Raw genomic sequence first — 14,472 nt, 5'->3', positions numbered from 1 at the left:
TTCTAGTTAAGTTTGATAATAAAATAAAATTCATAGAAAGAAATTCATTTTTTCATTAAGTTGTATTAATTTAATAGGATAGAGTGACTTAAAATTTTATTTTTTAGAGGTCAATTGGAAACATGTAAGAAATTGTATTATTTTTTATTGAACTATTTTCATTATTATCTTGAATGTTTTAGTAGTTTTAAAGAAATTATTTTAATAAATAATATTCTATCACTCTTATAACATGTAAGAAGTTAAAATTAAGTTTGAACCCACATGAAATTACATATACCCGTAACCTGCCCCGCCCCACATTAATTTTTTAAAAACCCACTTCAACTCGCCCCGCATCCCACCTGCCCCGCCCCATTGCATCCCTACATTACACGCACAAATGTTGAACGCGTGAAGGAGTTACAATATAATCCCAAACCAGTGTAAAACGCCATGTGGCATTGCCAATTTAAATTATTTTCTTCATGAAGTAGACCCATCTTCCCATCTTCCCATCTTCCCCGCATCACCATTAAGGCATTAACAACCTTTTAAGAAGCTTTTTTAGCCAACCAAAAAATAGATACCGTCATTCTTGCCCTGATTTTTTATTTTTTAAATGCAATATTATTGCATTCTTTCTTTTTAAAAATAAAATAAAATTGATCAAGTAGTTTTCTATTTCTTAAAACTTAGAGATAGGAAATGTTGAGGCTAATAGATGAAGAGGTGATTTAGTGTGAAGATGATTTAAATTTAAGATTTTGATAGAAATTTTAATTTTCATATTTTGATTATTTGGTGATTGAAAGTTGGTTTAGCAGTGATTATATGATGGAGTGTTGTTGTAGTGGATTGTGATGGTGGGATTCAAAGAGATTTTTGGAGAAATCAAAGGCAAAGAAGAGAAGGAAAAGAGAAAAAAGTAAAAGATAATGGATCAAGATAGAAAATAAAAGGCAAAACTAAAATAATTAAAAGTTAAATACTTATCATAACTGGGAACTGATCGAAAAAGGAGGTATGTATATATGGTACTTTAAAATAGTTGAAGGAGTAATTAGACCCCTTGCAAATTAGGTATCTACTTAAAAACACCTATAAGTTAAGTAAGGACTTTATGTATTTTCGCTTTGTTTATCGTGCCTTGTTGTTGAAGTCATGATATCTCATTTAGAGCTAATTTTTTCCCTTGTAGGGAAAAAAATAAATAAGATTTGGTTTCTTTCTTATAGGGGTTTTTACTTTCCTTCATGCTGTTTCATATTCTGTAGAGCGGTTTATCCCTGACCATCTTATGGGAAGATTTATCTCTTCTCTACAAAGACACTCGAAACGCAGTTTGGTCACAGTCAATGAGAATAATACAACATGAGGACTGGACACATTAATATTCTAAAACTCCCATTTTACAGCCATATTGCTGTTCAAAGTAAAATAGTGAATGAAGAGAGGCCTTTCATGAAACATAAAAACAATATATAAGAGTATATGAATAGTTTTCCATATATACTATAATCTTTATGAAACTAAAATCAATATAGTTATAGTTTGCCAATAGCAAGAAGCAGCTCTAAGTGATGAGAAATCATCAAATGAATGGAACTACTGCTATATTGGTTGAGTCGTCGCCTTGGGTGGCTCACACCATCTACCATCAGACTCTGAAGGTTCAATAACGACTACTCCACCGTCGTTTAAACCCAAAGCTAACTGGTTTGGATTTTGAGGATGAGCAGCAACCACCACAGGGAACACATGAGAACTACATTTTGTACAGTAAAATGACTAGTGAATACAAAAACCAGTTGACTACTCCAATAAAGTACATCAAATTATTAATTACCTCAAATCAGAAGTGAGGAAAGTAGAAGGATCAATCTCATATTTGGGGGAGAGATCTGAAGCAGACAGTATCAAAACGATCCCGTCTTTCATAATAGTATATATCCACTCACTATCACATGAAAATGTTGCATGTGAAATTCGTGCACAGAAGTTTTTGATCATCCACTGCCAAATAAAATTAAAAAAAAATTGTTAATTATTGTTGATATGGACAGACAACAGTATGCATGGCTTTCTTTTTATTACTATAATAGGAGCCAGGGAGCACCTGCTTCACACATTCTAGCTTTGTTGTTTCATAGATTGCAATTTGAGTCTCATGTACGACAAGGAAGCATTTCTCATCTCGCTGATATTCGACAGATGTCTCTGATACTTCTGTTGGTAACCAGTCTGCAGACATCTGCAACATTGTACTTCCCTCCCTCTCCCAGTTAGTTGAATTCCACACCACTATCTGGGAAAGTAAAGTAGAAGATGGTTGTTAGCCGGTTCATTCAAGTAAAAGAGTTGATACTAAAAAGACTACCAATCATTTATCACAAAGGAAACAACTTGGAAGCTAGTTGTGGTTGGATATATAAATCCATGCTGCTTTTGCTTTTCATTCCAATACGAAAAATACAAATTAGGGGTTAGAGGTTCTAACTTATCAAACAGAATTAACTATCAAATACGACACAAAATGTGATATTAGACGCTACAAAGTTAACTTGTGTAACATATAGCAAACCAATTGTCAACTTCTTTCTAATGGTGAAAGAAAAAACCTGAGAGTCTGCTCCTGAAGAAACAAGCACATTCAGTGTGTTAGAGAATGCAAGTCCAGTAATCCTTTTTGAGTGTCCCTGAAGCCTGCTTATGAACTGCAAAATCAAATGAAAAAAAAATCAACTTCGGCACGTATTTGACACTTTCCTCAAAAGGAAGTGGGAGGCAATTATGATACCTCCTCCGAACGGACACTGTAGACAATGATTGTCGAATCATCCATCCCAACAGCAATCACATTGTTATTAGTCGGGTGGCAAGCAATACATGTTGCTGCAGGTGTAGGAGGCGTGATACTTTTCATTTTCTGCAGTTATCAAGAACAAGAAGGAACGATTAATGGAACCAATAATGTATAGTAGGATGAAATCTCTAATCTCCGGGGCATTTCAATATTAAAGTATTACTTCTTCAGAAGAAATCAAAGACTCCATAAACGGCACCATCATGCAAGTGAAGGATAAATGAAGAACATAAAGCAAATCGTGGATTCAAATCACATGAAAGTAAAGTACCAGTATATACCCTGTTATCAGTTTTGATTCTTGAAAATTCATTTCCATTAACAGTTTAAACACTTACGGTAACTAACATGATTTGATTACTTCAGTTCGGAACTGAAGGAAACTTTCATGGGCAAAGGAATGAATATAGAGAGGGAGAAGCATTTCATTATGCAGCGCATAAACTTCATTTTCTTGTAATCACCTTGTAGAGGTTTAAGTTAAATATAGAAACTGCTCCTCCGGATGCCGAAAGTGCATAAAAACCATTATTGGTTAAAGCTATGCAAGGTGAAACTGCTCCTGCATCACCACTGGGCAGACTGTTCTTCAAAACCACCCCACTCTGCCCACTCCGTGGTTGCCATAGTTGAGGAGTGCATTTTGGTGTTGTCTACAGCATAAACATGTTGGTCAGCCGACAAACGTAAATATTTAAGCCATTTTCTAAAACTCCTTTACCTGGCCAGTCAAATTAGAATCACTCTCCGACCATTTCCAGAGTAGATGAATACCATCTGCGACTAAGGCCACAAGCATATTTCCTGCCTGAGTATATGCTAACCTACACACCTGCAATAATTGATTGCAATTTCAATAAGAAGTTCCCTCATTTTTAATTTCAACGAGTCATATTATGAGATTTCAATAATCTAAGAATGATTTCATACCTTATTTGTCTTCACTTCCGAGGGGAGCCTCAAAGATTGACATCGTGAAATTTGGACGACCTTAGAGGTGCTCGGATTCCCTAATATCTTGTGATGCTCCATACTTGCCAGGTTTTCTGCTGTCTTTTCCTGTACAGCACTCAATCAATTTGAGAAGTCACTACAAAGCTGTCTATAATTTTATTTAGTATGTTTTAAAAAGGTGGAAGCTGAAATAACTAGCATAGATGGAATGGAATTAAATATATCAGAAAGAATTGATAACAGAAACATCAGTTTCTTTCAACACGAACCGGAGGGACAATGCCATCAATCGGGCTACTATTAGCAGGACCACTTAGGGAATTGCCTGCAATCTGTAGAGAACAATAAAAAGGTAAATCATAACTATTGTTTTTCTTATCTTGAGAAAAAAAAATTAAGTTTGACATGCAGACCTCTCTTGTAGATAGATATGTAGAGGCATCCAATGAAGTTTGAAGAAAAATGCGGCCACCATCATTTGCTAAGATTTTGATACTGTTCTGATCCACAGAGACAGCCAATAAAGTGCCATTCTTGTTGAATCGAACATATGGACTTGCCTTGGTAAAGAAAACGAGAATTTCAGACTGTGTTATACTACAGAAGTAAGTACAGTTAAAAGAGGGCATTTGCATAAGCATGTACTTATATCAAACTAGCCGCATTTTCTGGTTTTCGTTTTTAAGTATTGAGTTATGTTAGTGTCCACTTCAGCATTGACATAGAAAACAGAAACAAAAGGGAGAAAAAGTGCATCTTTTAGGATTCTCGTAAAATGATTATAGCTAGTAGAGTACATACAGGAAGGTCTCCACCAGCATTGACAACTGTCAAGAGTTGAGCATCATTTACATTCCAAACTTTGATTACATGGGAATCTCCAGCAGCCACATAGTTATTCCTGCTGATATCAAATTCCACAACACCCGAAGAACATTTGCCAAGTCCGAGGTAGGTCCTTTCTATGAAACCATCATTTTCATTCCATTCCACCAAGTACGAGTCTCCATCTTTATTAGTCCCACATGAAAAAAGCCTACAAGCTTCAAAACTAAGTATCCGTCCCAACAAACCAAAAAACAAAAAGCAGAAAAGAATGAAACGAGTCTGGCCAATCACCTTTTACCATTGGCACTGTAAAGCATTCTCATGCAACATTTACTAGGAGCCTCATAAGAAACACTTGGTCCCGAGTTTTCATACACCCATGCTTTTATTTCACCATTAGTTGATGTTGAAAATATAAACTGAGGCAGAAAAATGAATCAGAATGCTCTAAATATATATATACTTAATAGTAAGCAGCTTTAGCAGTATAAAGAGGTATAATTACATGAACATCTTCCTTCACGTGAGCGCAAAGAGAGTAAACGGGCGCTCCATGACCTTCAAAAGTATATTGTCTAGCACCATTGTTAGTATTCCAGACCTTCAAATAAGTAGTTGAATATTAGCCAATTTCTCTGTCATGATTTAACCAAATTAGAGTTCCTGATTGTATTTAATTTATTTAACATGTAAACAAACAAACCTTGACCAACTTGTCCTCACCGCACGTTATGACAAGAAGTTGGTTATTTGGCTTAGAAAATGCAAGATCATTTACACTGCCATAATGAGCCTCAATCTGAGAAAGTAAAATCTCTATCAGAAATAAACAGAAACAAAAAGAGAAGAAGAAAAATTAAGCAAAGATGAATTTGCAGAAAAATACCTCCAGATGGTTTTCAGCATGATTGACATTATTATGATAACTATATAGTTGAACAATGTTCTTAGAGGATGCAACCCCTGTTCATTTGTTCCAAGTTTAAAGCAATATTAACTTAACCGAGCACCAAATTCAGAAAATAAGTTCCTCTCCAAATCAAAATATATGAAGACATACCAAAGAGAGAGCCATCGGAACTCCATAGGACTCGATTGACTGAGATCCTCGGATCTTCACCCATACTTTTCTGAACAGTTATGGCCACCACCTTTAGTTACAGTAAGAAACTAAGTTTTAAATATCAGTTATAAGTATTCGTACCAGAAATTCAGCTGAAAAAGCCTCTACTTCCCACATCATTAACGTTCTTCTAAACAACATTTTTCCAGAACTAACATCCCACAGCTCTACGCCTCCACCACCGTCTCCAACTGCAAAATAATATCATCACTAGAAATGAATTTCAGGATTCGAAATCTTTATCACAAATATATCAGTTTGCGAACTATCTTTTCAATGAGAAACCTATCAGAAGTGTCTGTTGAACAGGGTGAAAATCCATTGTGGTTGGATAATAGTTGACCGTCGGATAATTGCTACTGATTGTTGGATAATCACTGGTCGTTGGTGGATTGGCGCCAATGGTTAAAACACGTTCAACGGTCTTCGGAAAGTCATCCGAGAGGTTAACCGATGCATCCTGGTCTTGACAAGGAGCAGTTGTGGATAACACTTTCTGCATGAATATAAGTACTCAAGGAGTTCAAATTTACTGATAAGCAACTAAACCATCAAATGAGGACATGCTCTTAAACTGGGAGAATAGAATGACTATGTGTGTTCAAAGTACATCACCTCGTTCATATCCCTTGTAGTGTTTACATCAGATAAATTACCAGAATCCTGAACAGCCTTCGAAGTAGAAGCTAACAAGAACAGCCAACACGAAAAAGTCAAGAGCGACACTATTGTTTATCAATATATAGTACTCTACAACTGCATAGTAAGTTTCCTGAAGCAGCAGCCTCACCAGAAGCTATGTCATCAGTTACAATGGACGAACTAGAAAATATTTGTCGATGATCAGGGTTTGCAGCTGATATGCTTTTGCTAGGCTGAGGAAGAAGGATTCAAACATTAGTGGGAAATGTCTTCAGCAGATGCAAAGTAATGCTATAATCTAATAAACTGTTCAGAATAAGTTACCCTTGGCATTTGCGTAAATGACTGATCTTGGTTTGCAGCCGATGTGGTTTCACTAGGCTGGATTCAAACATTAGTGGGAAATGTCTTCCGCAGATGTGAAGTAATGCTATAATCTAATAAACTGTTCAGAATAAGTTACCCTTGGCATTTGCGTAAATGACTGATCTTGGTTTGCAGCCGATGTGGTTTCACTAGGCTGGATTCAAACATTAGTGGGAAATGTCTTCAGCAGATGCAAAGTAATGCTATAATCTAATTAACTCTTCAAAATAAGTTACCCTTGGCATTTGCGTAACCGACTGATCTTGGTTTGCAGCCGATGTGGTTTCACTAGGCTGAGGAAGAAGGATTCAAACATTAGTGGGAAATGTCTTCAATAGATGTGAAGTAATGCTATAGTCTAATAAACTCTTCGAAATAAGTTACCCTTGGCATTTGCGTAACCGACTGATCTTGGTTTGCAGCCGATGTGGTTTCACTAGGCTGAGGAAGAAGGATTCAAACATTAGTGGGAAATGTCTTCAATAGATGTGAAGTAATGCTATAGTCTAATAAACTCTTCGAAATAAGTTACCCTTGGCATTTCCATAACCGACTGATCTGCGTTTGCAGCCGATATGGCTTGGCTAGGCTGAGGAAGAAGGATTCAAACATTAGTCAGAAATGTCTTCAATAGATGTGAAGTAATGCTATACTCTAATAAGTTACCCTTGGCATTTGCGTAACCGACTGATCTGGGGTTGCAGCCGATATGGTTTGGCTAGGCTAAGGAAGAAGGATTCAAACATTAGCGGGAAATGTCTTCAGCAGATGTGAAGTAATGCTATAATCTAATAAACTCTTCAAAATAAGTTACCCTTGGCATTTGCATAACAGACTGATCTGGGGTTGCAGCCGATATGGTTTGGCTAGGCTAAGGAAGAAGGATTCAAACATTAGCGGGAAATGTCTTCAGCAGATGTGAAGTAATGCTATAATCTAATAAACTCTTCAAAATAAGTTACCCTTGGCATTTGCGTAACCGACTGATCTTCAGGTATGGAACACTTATGATCAGCGAAGAGTGTTTTGATCTCCGGTTCTTGCTGAGGCTTTGCACAATGAATATGCTGCCAGTTCAAGCTGTATATATTGAAATGACATCAGCTCTTTGCAAACATCCATAAAAGGTATAAATAGGAAACTAAGACATTATCGGGTGCATCATACGAATGAAACGAGGGGATAAAAAAGGCTAATTAGATTATATTGTAGTTGGTGGTGTTTCACCGCACAGCTGAATATAAATATGCAGATTTCAGAAAAGAGAGAGAAGACAGAAAATAGCAAGATAAAACCTTTGATTAATTAGACGGCGCAATCTTGACTTGGTTAATTCTGGAAAGTCGAGTCTTCCATGAAACTGGGGGCTTGATTCAATGACAACCTTAAGTAGCTTCATTATGCGGTTCCTAGCAGTTAATGTGTCTCCATATAAAGCAAGTGAAGGATGTTCTCTGCGTACAGAAATTAACAATAAAAGTTTCTTGTCGATCAGGCATCTTACTTGTACAATTTTATGACGGACAGATAATCAGTATAACCTAACCTGAAGTCATCGAATGTAAGAAGCTGAGTCATCTCTGCATAAAGCACTTTATTTGGCTCGGCAAACACTTGAAGATCTTTCATAAGGATCTCAAGAGCAGTTTTACGATCTTGCCTATCACCCAATCAATTATATATATATATAAGAACATTGTCCAAACTTTTGCCTCACAATAATGCATATTACATCTGAATTATGATTACCTGTCGAGTGCCTCAAGGAACTTTTGTTTCCTAATCTCAAAAAACATTTTTTTAGAATATCTGCTGTCAGTGACACCAGTGAAACCTGAAAGGTAGTTCTCAATCTCATCCCACTTGCCACCGAGCACTAGAGCTTCAAGATGTCCCATGTCAAAGAAAAACCCTGTCTCCTGCCCTAACCTATTTCACAACTTAACAATTCAGATAAAATTGTATCTTATTCTAATACGCGTAACTGAATAGAAAGAGTGAAATAAAATGAAACTCACATGTGAGCAGTTTTCGTGAGGTTCTCCTCATTGCAGAATTGCAATATCAAGAATATAAGGTCTTTACTAAGAGACATAGCCAAATGTGTTATTTCTTCCTTCAAAACCTTCAGATAATCAGAGAGATCAGTAAGAAGCGTATGACATATAGAACCACAGTAGCTTTTGTTTAGACCTTGTAAACCTACGACAGTAAACTCAATTATTATCGTATATCTTTGTTAAATTCAAACAATATTTATTTCCAAATGAGCAACTACATTTGACCTCATTCCTTCCTCAACGGGATAGGTAGGCACCACAACGGCTCACTCAGTAAGCTTTCCATTTCCCTTATATTAGAAATGAAGCAGAAATTTTTTTAGAGGAACTCAAAAATTCACAAGACGAAGATTCATCTCCAAAAATTAGAGACTAAAGATCACACGAAAGTAGAATAATTGAGGAAAAATCTCAAAAAATGCACAAAAATCGCTTTTTGGGTCATCTCAAACCTTCTAATTGGTATTTATGTCCAAAATTCTCGGAGATACACATACAAGGTTTGCTCGTTACTAATATAATCTAGCCTCTCTTCTTCTTTAGATCCCTTTTTTCACTCTGATCATAGAGTCAAGATTATTCAAATGTCAAAATCTGATGACCAACAATTTACCTATGAAGTGAATGTGGAATGTAACGGAAAATTAAATACAAACAAAAATTGGCAACAACAAGAAAAATATAAACTTTTATGCCTAGATTAGCATCTTACACAAAACATACATAGATGTTAAAACGATTAATACAGCAATCAACAGCTAAGAAAAGAAATCACAATTCTCCACTCTAATTCAATTCCAGCACAAATCAAAACTAAAAAAAGAAACATTTCTACTCATCATCAATCAATGCCAGAATAAATCGAAACAAACAGAAAAAGATTAAATCAAATACCATTCAGAGACTCGTAAAACTTGTTTCCTCAATCAAATCAAAAAACAAAATTCACAAAGTTTTTGAAGATAGAAAAATGTAAGTTTTATTCTAAAAAGGGAAAACTGCGGCTTACCTGTCTAAAAACCTGCAGTGCAGTGCTGTGCTGTATAAAAGAATGAGGAAAGTTGGCTATACTTTCTTCCTTTTTATAGCTAATAGACAATAAGTCACTTGCCTTATTACTATAAGTAGCTTTACTTATCAGGACAAAACTATCTAGATTTTCTTTCGCTTTCAAATGGAATTTTACTTCCCTTGTGCGTTTTTTTAAATATTAACAAGACCTAAAATATAGGGTAAGAGAAAAGTAGGTGGTAAGACTTATTAGGAAAATTAATAATTAATGAGATTTTAAAAAATTAAGTAATCATAAAATACATAGGTAAAGCCTCGGTAACTAATAATTTGTCTGAGATAATATTTTTCTCTGATCCCAACTTGGGTCAATGGAAAAAAATCACTCATTTCGGTATGATAATAAGATATAATATATTTTCAAACGACTCTTATATAAATATATGATCCCATTAATATTGTATATTAGTAATAATTATTTAAAAGTACAAATATATCTTACTTATTTAGTGAAATGTGGTCCTATTGTGTTTTGTTTTTTGTTAAAATTTAAATGTAGTTAAAACTCATCTCTAACTTTTCTTATTGCATCTAAAAGTTTCGGTATTGTCACAACTGTAAAAAAATTTGAGTGCATGTGGAATGATTTCTTTTGTACTCACTTAATGCTTTATAGAGCATATTGTTCTGAGTGAGGGTAATGTTTGTTATCGCTGCTTCCTGTTTTGCTTTCTTAGCGAAATGCATGCTTCCGTTCATATCAAACATACGCATTTGATTTGTCATTATTGATTTTGTGACATCTTTTAAATAAGAAGTCATTTTTGGATATGAATTCAAGAAATTTCCTATGTTGCTTAAATAGTTATTCTCTCACCATCATACACTGAATATTCTTCGTAAAGATACATTGAATAATATTTGATAATTAAGAAACAATGAACATTATGTAGAATGAATTTAAAAGTAGATTAAGACATAAATTGAACATAGTTTTCCATTTTTACCCTTTATTAATTATTGTCAAATTTATTGAAGTCATCACATTGAAAATCCAAATGAAGGATAAAATTGGAAGAACGCTCTAAAAATAGTCTTGAAAACTGAACAATTAAGTTAATTTGAAAAATGGAAAATGCCTCAAAAATTCAATTAATATGAAATGGAGGGAGTAAGATACAATGATTTTGATGTATTCATTGTAGGTTATGTACAATAAATTTATTTTTTGTGTGAATCTAATAAATATAATACATAAATTAGTTTGATACATAGTTTAACCTTCATTAAATCTCAAAACATTCTTTAAATAAATAAATATTAATTTTTTGATTAAATAATACATTTACATAATAATAATATTTCATAGTTCCTTCTATATTAATCTAGTGAGGTTTAATGTATATGGTAAGAGTTCTAAGGTTTTCTCTCATCAACATAATTATAAACATGCTGATAGTTTTGACATAATGTTGCAGGTGAAGTTGCATATCAACGGCTTGACGTAATAGAGCACATAATTTTATTTTTTCTCAAATTTTGCCCATGTTAAGTTTCCTATGTGAACTTGAAAAATTATGTATTCTATGTAAATAAAAAAAATTCATCCCTAATTATATAGACAAACTTTTATAAAAGAAGTTAATTTCATGATTTAAAGAAAATGATTTAGTAGTACAATAATCATATTGTTAGCCTCTTTGGTACATGACTTTCAGTTAGCTTGCATCGCAACTTTCAGTTATTGTTTTTCATGTATGATAATTGTAATGACCTTCATTGTGATTTGCTTGTTTTCGTGCTCATTTCCCATTTTCCCCCTTTCCATAGCTTGTATGATGTGTCTTTAATGTGTTGGGATGGTGATATACCGTGAGTTTACGGTATTTCTAATACATTTCACTTACAAGTTGTGTGTGTCTAGGGCCTTTTTGGATTGGTTTTTATGTGTTTTTATCATGTTTTGCAGGAAAGACGTTCAGGAGCGAAAGTAAAGGGACAACTGAAATAACTGCAGAAAGGGCACCTACGGAGGTGATCTACGGACTGTAGGTCCAGTGACGCTCCGTAGGTGATGGCCGTAGATCAGCAGACAAGGCATGGAAGGCAAATCAGGGAAATCTGACAGAGTGTGGAATCACGGTGGCCATTGACGGTCCGTAGATTGATCTACGGACTGTATTGTTGATCCGTACATTGATACTGCGAGGGTTCCAGTACCTGATTTTTGAAGATTCCAAGTATGGAGCTACGGAAGGGGATTGACGGACCGTAGATCGATCTACGGTCCTTTGTAGGCTACGATTAGTTGAATGTGTTGGCTCTGAGTATGACATAATAACGAATCAACTCGTTGGCATCACTTAAGCCTAAACTTGAACTGGGTAATCTGATAATCTGGTAATGAAACTATGTGCCAAGAGTGTGTGAGAATAGTTGAGTGTTCAAACAGTTTTTGTGCAAAACTAGAACTTGCCCGGTTAGTCCTGCTAAGACAATTCAATCTAAAGGTTAGGAAGTGATCATAGGCCATTGTTCTGATAAGTCCGCAAATTGCCTAAAAGAAAGATCCAACCAAAATGAAACAAATGCTCCCTTTGATCCAAATACTTTGAGCCTAAAATAATACCAGTTCTTTCTAAACCTCGAACTCACCTTCCTATAATCGACTATGTTGGCCCCGGTCCCTCCTTGGACATGTGCACCTCGACCTAGGCCAAAAGCTTAAGTTGAGGGTGGCTAATGTAAACAGTAACTTCAATATTGGCCCTGACCCGCCATCGGGTATTGTGCACCTCAACCAATGGAAAAATCCATAAGTTGAGGGTGGCTATGAAAGAGGAAACTGAAAGAAAAATGGGTATGAAAAGAGTTTGATGTTGAAAAAGAGAGGAAAGGATGTGACTTGTTGAAAGCTAAAAAAATATAGAATAAAAGTAAAAAGAGCTACAAAGTCTAAAGTCACATCCTTGGTTGAAGAAAATTAAGGGAAAGAAAGGTAAAACGGTAGGATGGCATAAATAGGGCAAAAAGAGGTTGAAAGCCTAGTGTAATGTCAAGGAGGGCAGAAAGTCACTAAGAAGTACCCAAATGTACCACACCTGACCCTGAGCCTACGTTACAAGCCAAGAAAGTCCTATAGTGATCTTAGAGTCTAGTTTGGAGAGTCTAAGTAGTGAAAATAAGGGCAAGCCTATGGTACTGAGCACTAACTGTACTTGAAGTTCTTTCTGAGTCTGAGTGTTGAATGAATCATTGTACTACAATTCCTAAGTTATTGTGCGAAAGGAAAGGGATTTTGTTTGAAGTAAGGGCACTTAGTACATTGTCGGGGGAGTTGGTACCTTGGTGATAGTGAAACAGTGTATGTTGTGTGTTGGTTGGTCAATCGTTGTCATGGTTTGATCCGCATGAATTAGCTTATCGAGTCTAAGAGAACAAATTTTGTACCCACAAAGAGAGTGGGGTGGAAAGCCATGTGATTGCTTGTGTGTGAAATGCTTGCTTCTATACGAGTGTCGTTTAGAGTCTTAGTGCGTCGCTTGAGGACAAACAACGAATTTAAGTTGAGGGTGTTGATATACCGTGAGTTTACGATATTTCTAATACATTTCACTTACAAGTTGTGTGTGTCTAGGGCCTTTTTGGATTGGTTTTTATGTGTTTTTATCATGTTTTGCAGGAAAGACATTCAGGCGCGAAAGTAAAGGGACAACTGAAATAACTGCAGAAAGGGCACCTACGGAGGTGATCTACTGACCGTAGGTCCAGTGACGCTTTGTAGGTGATGGCCGTAGATCAGCAGGCAAGGCATGGAAGGCAAATCAGGGAAATCTGACAGAGTGTGGAACCACGGTGGCCATTGATCTACGGACCGTACTGTTGATCCGTAGATTGATACTGCGAGGGTTCCAGTACCTGATTTTTGAAGATTCCAAGTATGGAGCTACGGAAGGGGATTGAAGGACCGAAGATCAATTTACGGTCCGTACTGCATGTCCGTCGTTTGCTTCAGAGAAGCTGGTTTTTGGATGCTGAAATATTTTCTAAGTCCTGGCTGACGGAAGGGACTCACGGACCGTAGATCCATTGACGGTCCGTGAGTCAGTCTCGTGGAATGAAGATGCGTGCCTGAACACACTTTCCTTAATGTGTTTCCCTTTTTAATTTAGGACTTGTTTTCTATAAATAGGGCATGTAAACCTGTTTTTGGGGGTTAGACTTTATTACTTTTGTTTTACTTTGTGACTTGGGAACTAAATTTTGCTACCGGATCAATTCTTGATTTCCAAAGGTTAGTTTTGAAGATTTGGTTTGAAATTTGAGTTGAATTTCTGGGTTTATTTTTCTCAACTACGTAAGTTCATAATTCTTTCATCTAAAACAATGAATTGTGTTCATATGATTATGGGTAACTAAACTCCACAACTAAGGTTGTGGGATCCATGAGTGATTAACATAGTATGAATAGTAAATAAGCAATTCTTGAATAGTGTTTTGCATGCATTAATAATTCTTTCGTTCAAAAGTCTTTTTAACGAGTGCATGCATTAGAACTCGCCTTGTTGTTACTTGCCGAACCAAGGAAGTAATCAACCAGAAAAGAATTATCAACATAGATTTAGTGCGATACTATCTAATAG

At 35.7% G+C, this 14,472-nt stretch overlaps 1 protein-coding gene across 4 annotated transcripts; it reads right to left on the bottom strand.

The window, feature by feature from the left end:
• Nucleotides 1-1,421: 1,421 nt before the first annotated feature.
• Nucleotides 1,422-9,854, bottom strand: LOC102596956 (topless-related protein 1-like). 4 transcript variants are annotated; one of them, XM_006343448.2, is made up of 32 exons: nucleotides 9,828-9,854; nucleotides 8,777-8,883; nucleotides 8,508-8,687; nucleotides 8,305-8,418; nucleotides 8,054-8,212; nucleotides 7,721-7,838; nucleotides 7,573-7,629; nucleotides 7,425-7,481; nucleotides 7,143-7,199; nucleotides 6,995-7,051; nucleotides 6,856-6,912; nucleotides 6,717-6,773; nucleotides 6,541-6,625; nucleotides 6,366-6,436; nucleotides 6,036-6,246; nucleotides 5,832-5,941; nucleotides 5,688-5,757; nucleotides 5,514-5,590; nucleotides 5,331-5,426; nucleotides 5,133-5,228; nucleotides 4,919-5,046; nucleotides 4,601-4,835; nucleotides 4,213-4,359; nucleotides 4,069-4,131; nucleotides 3,776-3,904; nucleotides 3,567-3,677; nucleotides 3,310-3,498; nucleotides 2,780-2,908; nucleotides 2,601-2,696; nucleotides 2,099-2,287; nucleotides 1,829-1,995; nucleotides 1,422-1,747 (listed from the first exon to the last, which is right to left on the bottom strand). In XM_006343448.2, exons 2-32 carry the CDS (start codon nucleotides 8,851-8,853, stop codon nucleotides 1,594-1,596), a joined length of 3,543 nt encoding a protein of 1,180 aa, XP_006343510.1. In that variant the 5' UTR covers nucleotides 8,854-8,883; nucleotides 9,828-9,854; the 3' UTR covers nucleotides 1,422-1,593. The 4 variants fall into 4 exon arrangements, with proteins under 4 accessions (XP_006343510.1, XP_015162492.1, XP_006343511.1 ...); XM_015307006.1 differs by lacking the exons at nucleotides 6,717-6,773; nucleotides 6,856-6,912; XM_006343449.2 differs by lacking the exons at nucleotides 7,425-7,481; nucleotides 7,573-7,629.
• Between the last annotated feature and the right edge of the window lie 4,618 nt (nucleotides 9,855-14,472).

This window comes from Solanum tuberosum, unplaced genomic scaffold (assembly GCF_000226075.1).
Source record: "Solanum tuberosum cultivar DM 1-3 516 R44 unplaced genomic scaffold, SolTub_3.0 scf00045, whole genome shotgun sequence".
In the NCBI taxonomy this organism is placed as follows: Eukaryota; Viridiplantae; Streptophyta; class Magnoliopsida; order Solanales; family Solanaceae; genus Solanum; species Solanum tuberosum.
This window is presented reverse-complemented; position numbering and strand designations above follow the sequence as displayed.

Bases quoted from the DNA above. Each gene is read 5' to 3' on its own strand.
- LOC102596956 (XM_006343448.2), bottom strand. From the start codon at position 8,853: ATGTCTCTTAGTAAAGACCTTATATTCTTGATATTGCAATTCTGCAAT. The intron at 7,200-7,424 runs GTAACTTATTAG...CTTCTTCCTCAG, and splicing joins CGGTTACGCAAATGCCAAGG to CCTAGTGAAACCACATCGGC. The intron at 4,836-4,918 runs GTGATTGGCCAG...TGAAGCTTGTAG, and splicing joins TACAGTGCCAATGGTAAAAG to GCTTTTTTCATGTGGGACTA.